This window comes from Chlorocebus sabaeus, chromosome 4 (genome assembly GCF_047675955.1).
Source record: "Chlorocebus sabaeus isolate Y175 chromosome 4, mChlSab1.0.hap1, whole genome shotgun sequence".
NCBI lineage: Eukaryota > Metazoa > Chordata > Mammalia > Primates > Cercopithecidae > Chlorocebus > Chlorocebus sabaeus.
Genome location: NC_132907.1, coordinates 23,845,835 through 23,858,826, shown reverse-complemented (window position 1 = coordinate 23,858,826; position 12,992 = coordinate 23,845,835). Strand labels below are relative to the sequence as shown.

Here is a 12,992-nt window from a genome sequence, read left to right as displayed (position 1 = left end):
TGAAGAACTGGGGTTACAGGCATGAGCTACCACAACCAGCTTATTTTTTATATTTTAAAAATATTTTTGCCGGGCACAGTGGGTCACACCTATAATCCCAACACTTGGGGAAGCCGAGGTGGGCGGATCACCTGAGGCCAGGAGTTCAAGACCAGACTGGCCAATATAGCGACACCCTGTGTCTATTAAAAATACAAAAATTATCTGGGTGTGGTGGTGGGTGCCTGTAATCCCAGCTATTAGGGAGGCTGAGGCAGGAGAATCACTTGAACCCGGGAGATGGAGGTTGCAGTGAGTTGAGATTGGGTCACTGCACTCCAGCCTGGGTGACAGAGCAAGTCTCCATCTCGAAAAACTAACTAAATAAATAAAATAAAAATATTTTCAATCTGCGGTTGGTTGAATACGTGCAAATACTGAAACCGAACCTGCAGATATGGAGGGATGTCTCTACCCATTTTGTGTATGTACCATAGTTTATTCAGCTGTGCTTGGACATTTAGGTAATTTCTAATCATTACAGGTTATAAATAATCTTTAATGAATAACCTTGTGCATATGTACTTTTAAATAGTTGGAGCTGTATCTTCACGATGAATTTTTAGAAATGGGATTCCTGGGTAAAAGAGTGAATGTATATGTAGTTTTGTTACACATTGCCTAATTTTTCTCTGTAGGGGTTGTGCCAATTTGTATTAATACCCACAAAGTACGGATATGCATTTCCCCTGCAACTTCACCAACAGAGTATATTTTCAAGCTTTTGAATTTGGTATCTTAATGTAGTTTTAATTTTCTTGGTAGTCTTTTATTTCTCATTTTGTTTGTTTTTTGCTTATGGTTTATATTTTCATTCATTTACACTCAGTCCTTTCGCTTCACCACAGCACACCCCAAGATACACATAGTCTTAGCTTTTTATTTCTTTACTTTGAGGATTTGAATGAAAAATTGGTTTTCCACAAGACTGCTGGCATTCCTACCCAAATACCCGTTTTCTTACTTTTATTTTTTCCTAGTCCTTGAGGAACAGGGAAGGGCCTCTTTGTCTTACCCTGTTTTTTTCTTGACTCTTAGAGTACCTTGTTCTCATTTTATCTCACATATCTATGATATCTGTAGTGTTTATTGGCTCCTCTTCTGCTTTTAGGCATGCCCAGTTTTCTTTAACTTGAAAAAAATCTTTTTCTGAACACCTGAACTGAATGTTTATCTTTCTGTGTCTTTGTGTATGTTATTTCTCCTTGTTTGCAGTGTTCTTCCAACTTATGGGAATTTTATAATGTGACCAGAAAACCCTTCTTGAAGCTGTTAAAATGTATTAAAACTAATTTCTGAGTTATAATATTTAGGCTACTTCTGCTGTTTTAATACTCCCAGCTAGATTATTTTTATTTTTTTATTTTGAAGAATTGTAAACAAATATGTGTGAGTGTGTGTGTGTGTGTGTGTATTTATTTATAAAAAATACCATCATGGTTTCTCATGTTGGGGCTCTCATCAGTCAGCCCCAACAACAGCTTGCCCTAGCTAATCCTGCCCATCCATTTCTTCTGCCCAAATTCTAGAATAATATAATTTCATCTGAGTTTACATTATATTTATCTTTAAAACATAATCACAATATCATCACATCTAGAAATAATTTATAACTCATTATTTTCAAATAACCATTCAGTATTTATATTTATCATCTTTGATGTCTGTTTTATTATGCTTTGTTTGAATTTGTTGATATGTCTTAAGTCTCTCTTGATCTATATGTTCCTCTTCCCTCCCTCCCTCTCCATTTAGCTTTCTGGTTTTTTTGTTTTTGTTTTTGTTTTTTTTTTGAGACAGAGTCTTAGTAATACTTAGTAATACTTCCTTAGTAATACTTGAGGCTACTTTGATAATCTCTAATAATTTTGTACGTTGGAGTTGTCATAATTTTTTTTTCTTTTTCCCTTAGAACATTCCTGATGTGGATGAAGAAGGCTACAGTATTAAACCAGAAACAAATCAGAATGATATCCTTTCATCATCTGGGTATTCTTATGGATTATGTTGGCATATAAGGAGGCAGTTATAAGAAAATCGTATATTACTTAAAGCCTCTTCCAATTTTTTATTAATTATAAAATGTGATTCCTTATTTGTCATTTGACGTGTTGGTTTTTTTGTTTGTTTGTTTGTTTGTTTGAGACAGAGTCTTGCTCTGTTGCCCAGACAGGAGTGCAGTGGCACAATCTCGGCTCACTGCAACCTCTGCCTCCCAGGTTTCAGCGATTCTTCTGCCTCAGCCCCCGAGTAGCTGGGATTACAGGTGTGCGTACCATGTCTGGCCAATTTTGGTATTTTTAGTAGAGACAGGGTTTCATTATATTGGCCAGGCTGGTCTCGAACTCCTGACCTCAAGTGAACCACCTGCCTTGGTCTCCCAAAGTGCTGGGATTACAGGTGTGAACCACCACACCCAGCCTTGACATATTAATAAAAGTTAGTAATCTTATTTCTGTTAAAGTCTGTTTTATTCTTTTTTTTTTTTTTTTTTTTTGAGATGAAGTCTCACTCTGTCTCCCAGGCTGGAGTGCAGTGGTGAGATCTCGGCTCACTTAAACCTCCTACTCCTGGGTGAAAGTGATTCTCATGCCTCAGCCTCCTGAGTATCTGGGACTACAGGTGCGTGCCACCATGTCCAGCTAATTTTTTGTATTTTTAGTAGAGACAAGGTTTCTACTTGTTAGCCAAGATGGTCTCGAACTCCTGACCTTGTGATCTGCCTGCCTCAGCCTCCCGAAGTGCTGGGATTACAGGTGTGAGCTATCACGCCCAGCCCAAAGTCTGTTTTACTCTTAAAGGTTTCATTCTTTTTTAAAAATAGATGTGTGAAAAACTGGTTATACATCTAAGGTAATTTTAAAACAATCCTTTAACTGAAACTCACATACCAAAGAGAACCATTTCTACTCATCTAGTGATTCTGACTCTGAAGATGAAGAACCAAAGAAGTATCGGATAGAAATTAAGCCTATGCATCCAAATAACTCACATCACACAATGGCTTCTTTGGATGAATTAAAAGTATCTATAGGGAATATAACACTCTCCCCAGCAATATCTGTAAGTACAAACACATTTGTACTCTATAATATAAAGTCTTTATTTTTTCTTACCTGTCTGTTCTGGTCAAACATTACTTAGCAATTGTTAAGCATGTTGGCTGAGGAAATACTTAGTTTTTAATTTGTATGCAGGCAAATAGACTTGTGAGTTTGGCTTAATTTTGCTTCCTTTTCAAAGTAGAAAGTGAAAATGTCAAAAATTCACTATTTCCGCCATTTGTTGCATTTCATAAACAGTGCTATATGTCTCTGGCAGAATTCTTTGAATTGGCAGTATTAATTTTTGCCTCATCTAATTTGAAGTGTTTCTTCTATGTTTTGTGAGCCTTATGTCAGAGGGAATTTTATAAAAGTGAATTTAAAGATTAAATTATATATTTGCATTTTTAAAAATTTTATTATACTTTAATTTCTAGGGTACATGTGCACAACGTGCAGGTTTGTTACATATGTATACATGTGCCATGTTGGTGTGCTGCACCCATTAACTCGTCATTTACATTTGGTTTATCTCCTAATGCTATCCCTCCCCACTAGCCTCTCCCCACAATAGGACCCGGTGTGTGATGCTCCCCTTCCTGTGTCCAAGTGATCTCATTGTTCAATTCCCACCTATGAGTGAGAACATGTGGTATTTGGTTTTCTGTTCTTGTGATAGTTTGCTGAGAATGATGGTTTCCAGCTGCATCCATGTCCCTACAAAGGACACGAACTCATCCTTTTTTATGCTGCATAGTATTCCATGGTGTATATGTGTCACATTTTCTTAATCCAGTCTGTCACTGATGGACATTTAGGTTGATTCCAAGTCTTTGCTATTGTGAATAATGCCACAATAAACATACGTGTGCATGTGTCTTTATAGCAGCATGACTTATAATCCTTTGGGTATATACCCAGTAATGGGATAGCTGGGTCAAATGGTATTTCTAGTTCTAGATCCTTGTGGAATCGCCACACTGTTTTCCACAATGGTTGAACTAGTTTACAGTCCAACCAACAGTGTAGAAGTGTTCCTATTTCTCCACATCCTCTCCAGCACCTGTTGTTTCCTGACTTTTTAATGATCGCCATTCTAACTGGTGTGAGATGGTATCTCATTGTGGTTTTGATTTGCATTTCTCTGATGGCAAGTGATGATGAGCATTTTTTTCATGTGTCTGTAGGCTGTATACATGTCTTCTTTTGAGAAGTGTCTGTTCATATCCTTTGCCCACTTTTTGATGGGGTTGTTTGTTTTTTTCTTGTAAATTTGATTGAGTTCTTTATAGGTTCTGGATATTAGCCCTTTGTCAGATGAGTAGATTGCAAAAATTTTCTCCCATTCTGTAGGTTTCCTGTTCACTCTGATGGTAGTTTCTTTTGCTGTGCAGAAGCTCTTTAGTTTAATGAGATCCCATTTGTCAATTTTGGCTTTTGTTGCTGTTGCTTTTGGTGTTTTAGACACGAAGTCCTTGCCCATGCCTATGTCCTGAATGGTATTACCTAAGTTTTCTTCTAGGGTTTTTACGGTATTAGGTCTAACATTTAAGTCTCTAATCCATCTTGAATTAATTTTCGTATAAGGAGTAAGGAAAGGATCCAGTTTCAGCTTTCTACTTATGGCTAGCCAATTTTCCCAGCACCATTTATTAAATAGGGAATCCTTTCCCCATTTCTTGTTTCTCTCAGGTTTGTCAAAGATCAGATGGCTGTAGATGTGTGGTATCATTTCTGAGGACTCTGTTCTGTTCCATTGGTCTATATCTCTGTTTTGGTACCAGTACCATGCTGTTTTGGTTGCTGTAGCCTTGTAGTATAGTTTGAAGTCAGGTAGCGTGATGCCTCCAGCTTTGTTCTTTTGACTTAGGATTGTCTTGGCAATGCGGGCTCTTTTTTGGTTCCATGTGAACTTTAAGGCATTTTTTTCCAATTCTGTGAAGAAAGTCATTGGTAGCTTGATGGGGATGGCATTGAATCTATCAATTACCTTGGGCAGTATGGCCATTTTCACGATATTGATTCTTCCTATCCATGAGCATGGTATGTTCTTCCATTTGTTTGTGTCTTCTTTGATTTCACTGAGCAGTGGTTTGTAGTTCTCCTTGAAGAGGTCCTTTACATGCCTTGTAAGTTGGATTCCTAGGTATTTTATTCTCTTTGAAGCTATTGTGAATGGGAGTTTATTCATGATTTGGCTCTCTGTTTGTCTGTTACTGGTGTATAAGAATGCTTGTGATTTTTGCACATTGAGTTTGTATCCTGAGACTTTGCTGAAGTTGCTTATCAGCTTAAGGAGATTTTGGGCTGAGACGATGGGGTTTTCTAAATATACAATCATGTCATCTGCAAACAAGGATAATTTGACTTCCTCTTTTCCTAATTGAAAACCCTTTATTTCTTTCTCTTGCCTGATTGCCCTAGCCAGAACTTCCAACACTATGTTGAATAGGAGTGGTGAGAGAGGGCATCCCTGTCTTGTGCCAGTTTTCAAAGGGAATGCTTTTTTTGGCCCATTCAGTATGATACTGGCTGTGGGTTTCTCATAAATAGCTCTTATTATTTTGAGATACGTTCCATCAATACCGAATTTATTGAGAGTTTTTTAGCATGAAGGGCTGTTGAATTTTGTCGAAGGCCTTTTCTGCATCTATTGAGATAATCATGTGGTTTTTGTCTTTGGTTCTGTTTATATGCTGGATTACGTTTATTGATTTGCGTATGTTGAACCACCCTTGCATCCCAGGGATGAAACCCACTTGATCATGGTGGATAAGCTTTTTGATGTGCTGCTGGATTTGGTTTGCCAGTATTTTATTGAGGATTTTTGCATCGACATTCATCAGGGATATTGGTCTAAAATTCTCTTTTTTTGTTGTATCTCTGTCAGGCTTTGGTATCAGGATGATGTTGGCCTCATAAAATGAGTTAGGGAGGATTCCCTCTTTTTCTGTTGATTGAAATAGTTCCAGAAGGAATGGTACCAACTCCTCCTTATACCTCTGGTAGAATTCGGCTGTGAATCCTTCTGGTCCTCGACATTTTTTGGTTGGTAGGCTATTAATTATTGCCTCAATTTCAGAGCCTGCTATTGGTCTGTTCAGGGATTTAACTTATTCCTGGTTTAGTCTTGGGAGAGTGTGTGTGTCCAGGAATTTATTCATTTCTTCTAGGTTTTCTAGTTTATTTGCGTAGAGGTGTTTATAGTATTCTCTGATGGTAGTTTGTATTTCTGTGGGGTCGGTGGTGGTATCCCCTATATCATTTTTTATTGCGTCTATTTGATTCCTCTCTCTTTTCTTCTTTATTAGTCTTGCTAGTGGTCTATCAATTTTGTTGATCTTTTCAAAAAACCAGCTCCTGGATTCATTGATTTTTTTGGAGAGTTTTTTAGTGTTTCTATCTCCTTCAGTTCTGCTCTGATCTTAGTTATTTCTTGCCTTCTGCTAGCTTTTGAATGTGTTTGCTCTTGCTTCTCTAGTTCTTTTAATTGTGATGTTAGGGTGTCAATGTTAGATCTTTCCAGCTTTCTCTTGTGGGCATTTAGTGCTATAAATTTCCCTCTACACACTGCTTTAAATGTGTCCCAGAGATTCTGGTATGTTGTATCTTTATTCTCATTGATTTCAAAGAACATCTTTATTTCTGCCTTCATTTCGTTATGTACCCAGTAGTCTTTCAGGAGCAGGTTGTTCAGTTTGCATGTAGTTGAGCATTTTTGATTGAGTTTCTTAATCCTGAGTTCTAGTTTAATTGCACTGTGGTCTGAGAGACAGTTTGTTATAATTTCTGTTCTTTTACATTTGTTGAAGAGTGCTTTACTTCCAACTATGTGGTCAATTTTGGAATAAGTGCGATGTGGTGCTGAGAAGAATGTATATTCTGTTGATTTGGGGTGGAGAGTTCTGTAGATGTCTATTAGGTCTGCTTGCTGCAGAGATGAGTTCAATTCCTGGATATCCTTGTTAACTTTCTGTCTCGTTGATCTGTCTAATGTTGACAGTGGGGTGTTAAAGTCTCCCATTATTATTGTATGGGAGTCTAAGTCTCTTTGTAAGTCTCTAAGGACTTGCTTTATGAATCTGGGTGCTCCTGTATTGGGTGCATATATATTTAGGATAGTTAGCTCTTCCTGATGAATTGATCCCTTTACCATTATGTAGTGGCCTTCTTTGTCTCTTTTGATCTTGGATGGTTTAAAGTCTGTTTCAGCAGAGACTAGGATTGCAACCTCTGCTTTTTTTTGTTTTCCGTTTGCTTGGCAGATCTTCCTCCATCCCTTTATTTTGAGCCTATGTGTGTCTCTGCATGTGAGATGGGTCTCCTGAATACAGCAAACTGATGGGTCTTGACTCTTTATCCAATTTGCCAGTCTGTGTCTTTTAATTGGACCATTTAGTCCATTTACATTTAAGGTTAATATTGTTATGTGTGAACTTGATCCTGTCATTGTGATATTAGCTGGTTATTTTGTTTGCTAGTTGATGCAGTTTCTTCCTAGCATCAATGGACTTTACATTTTGACATGTTTTTGCAATGGCTAGTACCTGTTTTTCCTTTCCATATTTAGTGCTTCCTTCAGGATCTCTTGTAGGGAAGGCTTGGTGGTGACAAAATCTCTAAGCATTTGCTTGTCTGTAAAGGATTTTATTTCTTCTTCACTTATGAAACTTAGTTTGGCTGGATATGAAATTCTGGGTTTAAAATTCTTTTCTTTAAGAATGTTGAATATTGGCCCCCACTCTCTTCTGGCTTGTAGAGTTTCTGCCGAGAGATCTGCTGTTAGTCTGATGGGCTTCCCTTTGTGTGTAACCCGACTTTTCTCTCTGGCTGCCCTTAACATTTTTTCCTTCGTTTCAACTTCAGTGAATCTGACAATTATGTGTCTTGGAGTTGCTCTTCTCAAGGAGTATCTTTGTGGCGTTCTCTGTATTTCCTGAATTTGGATGGTGGCCTGCCTTACTAGATTGGGGAAGTTCTCCTGGATGATATCCTGAAGAGTGTTTTCCAACTTGGTTCCATTTTCCCCGTCACTTTCAGGCACACCAATCAGATGTGGATTTGGTCTTTTCACATAATCCCATACTTCTTGGAGGCTTTGTTCATTTCTTTTTACTCTTTTTTCTCCACACTTCTCTTCTCACTTCATTTCATTCATTTGATCTTCAAACGCTGATACTCTTTCTTCCAGTTGATCGAGTTGGTTATTGAAGCTTGTGCATTTGTCATGTATTTCTCGTGTTATGGTTTTCATCTCTATCAGTTCTTTTAAGGTCTTCTCTGCATTGATTATTCTAGCCATCTATTCATCCATTCCTTTTTCAAGGTTTTTAGTTTTTTTGCGCTGGTTACGTAGTTCCTCCTTTAGCTCTGAGAAGTTTGATTGACTAAAACCTTCTTCTCTCAGCTCATCAAAGTCATCCTCCACCCAGCTTTGTTCCGTTGCTGGCGATGAGCTGCGTTCCTTTGGAGGGGGAGATGTGCTCTGATTTTTTGAATTTCCAGCTTTTCTGTACTGCTTTTTCCCCATCTTTGTGGTTTTATCTGCCTTTGGTCTTTGATGATGGTGACGTGCTAATGGGGTTTTGGTGTGGGTATCCTTTCTGTTTGTTAGTTTTCCATCTAACAGTCAGGACCCTCAGCTGTAGGTCTGTGGGAGTTTGCTTGAGGTCCACTCCAGACCCTGTTTGCCTGGGTATCAGCAGCGGAGGCTGCAGAAGATAGAATATTGCTAACAGCGAGTGTTGCTGTCTGATTTTTGCTCCGGAAGCTTCGTCGCAGGGGTATACCCCACCGTGTGAGGTGTGAGGTGTCAGTCTGCACGTAGTGGGGGATGTCTCCCAGTTTGGCTACTCAGGGGTCAGGGACCCACTTGAGCAGGCAGTCTGTCCATTCTCAGATCTCAACCTCCGTGCTGGGAGATCCACTGCTCTCTTCAAAGCTGTCAGAGGCATTTACCTCTGCCAAGGTTTCTGCTGCTTTTTGTTTAGCTATGACCTGTCCCCAGAGGAGGAGTCTACATAGGCAGACCGGCCTCCTTGAGCTGCAGTGGGCTCCACCCAATTCGAGCTTCCTGGCAGCTTTGTTTACCCACTTAAGCCTCAGCAATGGCGGGCGCCCCTCCCCCAGCCTCGCTGCCGCCTTGCAGTTAGATCTCAGACGCTGTGCTAGCAATGAGGGAGGCTCCGTGGGCATGGGACCCTCTGGGCCAGGTATGGGATATAATCTCCTGGTGTGCCATTTGCTAAGACCCTTGGTAAAGCGCAGTATTAAGGTGGGAGTTACCCGATTTTTCAGGTGTTGTGTGTCTCAGTTTCCCTTGGCTAGGAAAAGGGATTCCCTTCCCCGTTGCACTTCCCAGGTGAGGCGATGCCCGCCCTGCTTCAACTCTCACTGGTCGGGCTGCACCAGCTGACCAGCAGCAATTGTCCGGCACTCTCCGGTGAGATGAACCCGATACCTCAGTTGAAAATGCAGAAATCTGGCCGGGCGGGGTGGCTCAAGCCTGTAATCCCAGCACTTTGGGAGGCCGAGACGGGCGGATCACAAGGTCAGGAGATCGAGACCATCCTGGCTAACACGGTGAAACCCCGTCTCTACTAAAAAATGCAAAAACCTAGCCGGGCGAGGTGGCAGGCGTCTGTAGTCCCAGCTACTCTGGAGGCTGAGGCAGGAGAATGGCGTGAACCCAGGAGGCGGAGCTTGCAGTGAGCTGAGATCCGGCCACTGCACTCCAGTCTGGGCGACAAAGCAAGAGTCTCAACAACAACAACAACAAAAAAATGCAGAAATCACCCGTCTTCTGTGTCACTCATGCTGGGAGCTGGAGGCTGGAGCTGTTCCTATTCGGCCATCTTGGGCGTGCCACCCTATTTGCATTTTTTTAAAGTCTGCCACTGTAACATTTATTTTCCCATACTTTTCAAACAAGGAAAAGCACGGATAAGAGTTCTTAGTGGTAATAGTTAATTCCTCAATTCTAAAATACGGTACTTAATAGAATTTGAGGGAGAAATAAAACATTATCCCAGTAATTTTTTCCTCATTGATGTCAATTTTAAATTTAAAAATGTTACACTATGTGAAAAAAGCATTTCTTAGGATGACAGTTAAGTATACCTATATGTGATCATCATTGATTGACATTAAATCTGTTCTTCTTGATAATGAAGAATAAAGGTTCTCTCCATTTCATATTATTGTCTAATTACATATTTTAAGTAGTTACATGTATTTGTTTGGAAAAAAAGGTGATTTTTCTCCCAGTCATGTACTTCAGAATTTAGTTTCAAAACTATTTTCTTTCTACCAAAAATATTTCTGAAATGAAGTTTTATTGTACCATTACTATTTAACATTAAGATTGATGTTGAAGTACAGAGTTGCTTAAAAGATGGTGAGTATAGGACCGGGTGTGGTGGCTCACGCCTGTAATCCCAGCACTTTAGGAGGCTGAGGTGGGCAGATCACAAGGTCAGGAGATCGAGACCATCCTGGCTAACACAATGAAACCCCATCTCTACTAAAAAAAATAGGAAAAATTAGCTAGGCATGGTGGCATGCGCCTGTGGTCCCAGCTGCTCGGGAGGCTGAGGCAGGAGAATTGCTTGAAAACCGTGAGGCGGAGGTTGCAGTGAGCCGAGATTGCACCACTGCACTCTAGCCTGGGTAACAGAGCGAGACTTCGTCTCAAAAAAACAAAAAAGGTGGGTAGGTGAATATATACAAAGTATGAGGTTGCAAACCAAATGTATATGATGTCAGAGCATAACTAATTTAAAATATGTGTGTAAATATGTAAAATAAAAGGCTAGAGGAATATATGGATAGTGAGATTGTGAATAGTTTTAAAGTTTTTCTTTTGTAGTCTTCTCTTTTCTGTTTTTAAAACAGTGAATTTGCATTAATTTCATACTATGAAAATAATAAAACAATTTTAATAGTTAATATTGGATTAGAAAAGATTGTATCTGAATATATTTTGCTGCCTAATTCGCTTAACTTTTTCCCAGCTGACAGTGTATGTATTTTAAGGTGTATGTATTTTAGATATGATTGAATAGGGAATGATTAATTATTAGAACAGAAAAATACAGTATTCAGAATTCTAACCTAATTTTCTTTTTCTTCCATGTACTACTAGAGACACAGTCCAGTAAGTACAAGATTTTATATTTTTTCCCATTGACTTTTAAAATCATTGTAATTTTTGAGGATTGACTTTCAAAATATTTGTATTAAATTTTCAGATTAGCAGTTTTAGTGTTTTGCTGTAGATATTGCTTTAATATTTTAAAAACATTAGGTGTTAAAACTACATGTATTACTTTTTACTGTAAAACAAAAACTGACAGTTTTTTCTCTATATCTTTTATGTAAATAGACTTTACAATTGAGCAGATATACTAAAAACGATGTAAAATTCGGTTCCTAGTATTAACATTTTACCAAATATTTCATTATCAAATTAATTTGTTTTATGGTGCCTATTTTGCATCTCTGTTTTAGGTACAGATGAATCGGAATTTGTCTAGTAAGTTTGACATTTGAATTGCTTATTTTATGTCTATTAAACTTTATAAGGCAATTTGTTAATCTTTTACCGTTATGTAGCTGTAGAAATAAATGATCTTTTCTCGTCATGAACCCTGCTGAATGGCTAGAAGGACAATTATTTTAAATAGAAAACAACATATCTATATTATTTCCTGTAGAGCTGAGAGACATGCTTTAAACTTTAATACATGGCTACAACATTTTTCAGAAATCACCAAAGCCAAAAAGTAACTTCTGATTAAGAATGTTAAACGGTTTCACTGGCATTCTGTGTCTTATAAACTAGAAGACATTTCATTTATAAGATGAGTAATATTGAGCTTTCCCTATTTTTAAGTTATGTCACAATTACAAATTCGATTATAAATTTAATTATACTAAAAACGTAATTATACTAAAAACTTTTCTAGGGTGCTAATACCTTTTGCAGAATCATGCATTAAAAATAACAAAGAGTTGTGGGAAAAATAGTTGAAGCAGCCCACTCAAAAGCTATGTACTTTTGTTAACAGAATACTTAACAAAAACTTTAACATCAGTCTTAATAAAAATTCTAACACAGTTTAAAAGACCTAGTAAATTAATAATAAATACCAAAATAAATAAAAGTAAGGATTTTATCTTTAAAGAAATGTTGATGGTAGCTTAATGATAGGGGGTGTGAGGAAAATGAGGATAAATGGAGGGTGCTGAGTTGTGGAGATGAGAGCAAAATGCAGAAATATTGAAGAATAGCACAGTAAACACTGAGGCAAACCAACCAACCAAACTGAGCCAAGTGAAAAATGTAGAGTGAATGGGTATCATGTACTGTGATACTTCTCCATAGTTTGTGGAAGTTACTTATATTGATATACTTTGCATCAGGTATTGCTTGGTGATGCAAAGAAAACATGAAGGTGCAGGAAAAATTGCTTATGCACCAATGTGAGTTTTGCATTCATGATGCTATTCCCCTGTTTACCACTTGCTTGTGAAATGAGGCACGTTACAAATGCAAAAGGTAGCAAAACGAGCTATCTTATAAAGAGATTCGCTCCAGGTTGCTATAAGATTCTTAATTTTTCAAAATATGACATCCTCAGGAGTTAATAACTACTTTTTGTCAATGTAATAATCACTAATAGTATTCTTAGAACTTGAAAAATACATTCATGATTCATCAATTAAAATTCTTAAATAGAATTTGTGTATTTAAACATTTTTCTTATTTTTAAAGTTGCAACCCATATTTTATCTTTTCTAAACAGCAATTTTAATGAATATCATAGTTTAATTGACTTAAGTAATTTCTTACTAAAGGTATTAGAAGAAATCAGGATTTAGTAGTTTCAGTTATTTTAATGTACACAG

At 37.9% G+C, this 12,992-nt stretch overlaps 1 protein-coding gene across 1 annotated transcript in view; it reads left to right on the top strand.

Moving 5' to 3' along the window:
- FCHO2 (FCH and mu domain containing endocytic adaptor 2) overlaps nucleotides 1-12,992 on the top strand; it is a 141,094-nt gene that overhangs the window by 93,476 nt on the left and 34,626 nt on the right. Inside the window, exons 12-15 of the mRNA XM_073014694.1 lie at nucleotides 1,952-2,012; nucleotides 2,930-3,102; nucleotides 11,227-11,238; nucleotides 11,592-11,616. Coding sequence (XP_072870795.1) covers nucleotides 1,952-2,012; nucleotides 2,930-3,102; nucleotides 11,227-11,238; nucleotides 11,592-11,616 — 271 coding nt within the window. The remainder of the gene's footprint in view (nucleotides 1-1,951; nucleotides 2,013-2,929; nucleotides 3,103-11,226; nucleotides 11,239-11,591; nucleotides 11,617-12,992) is intronic.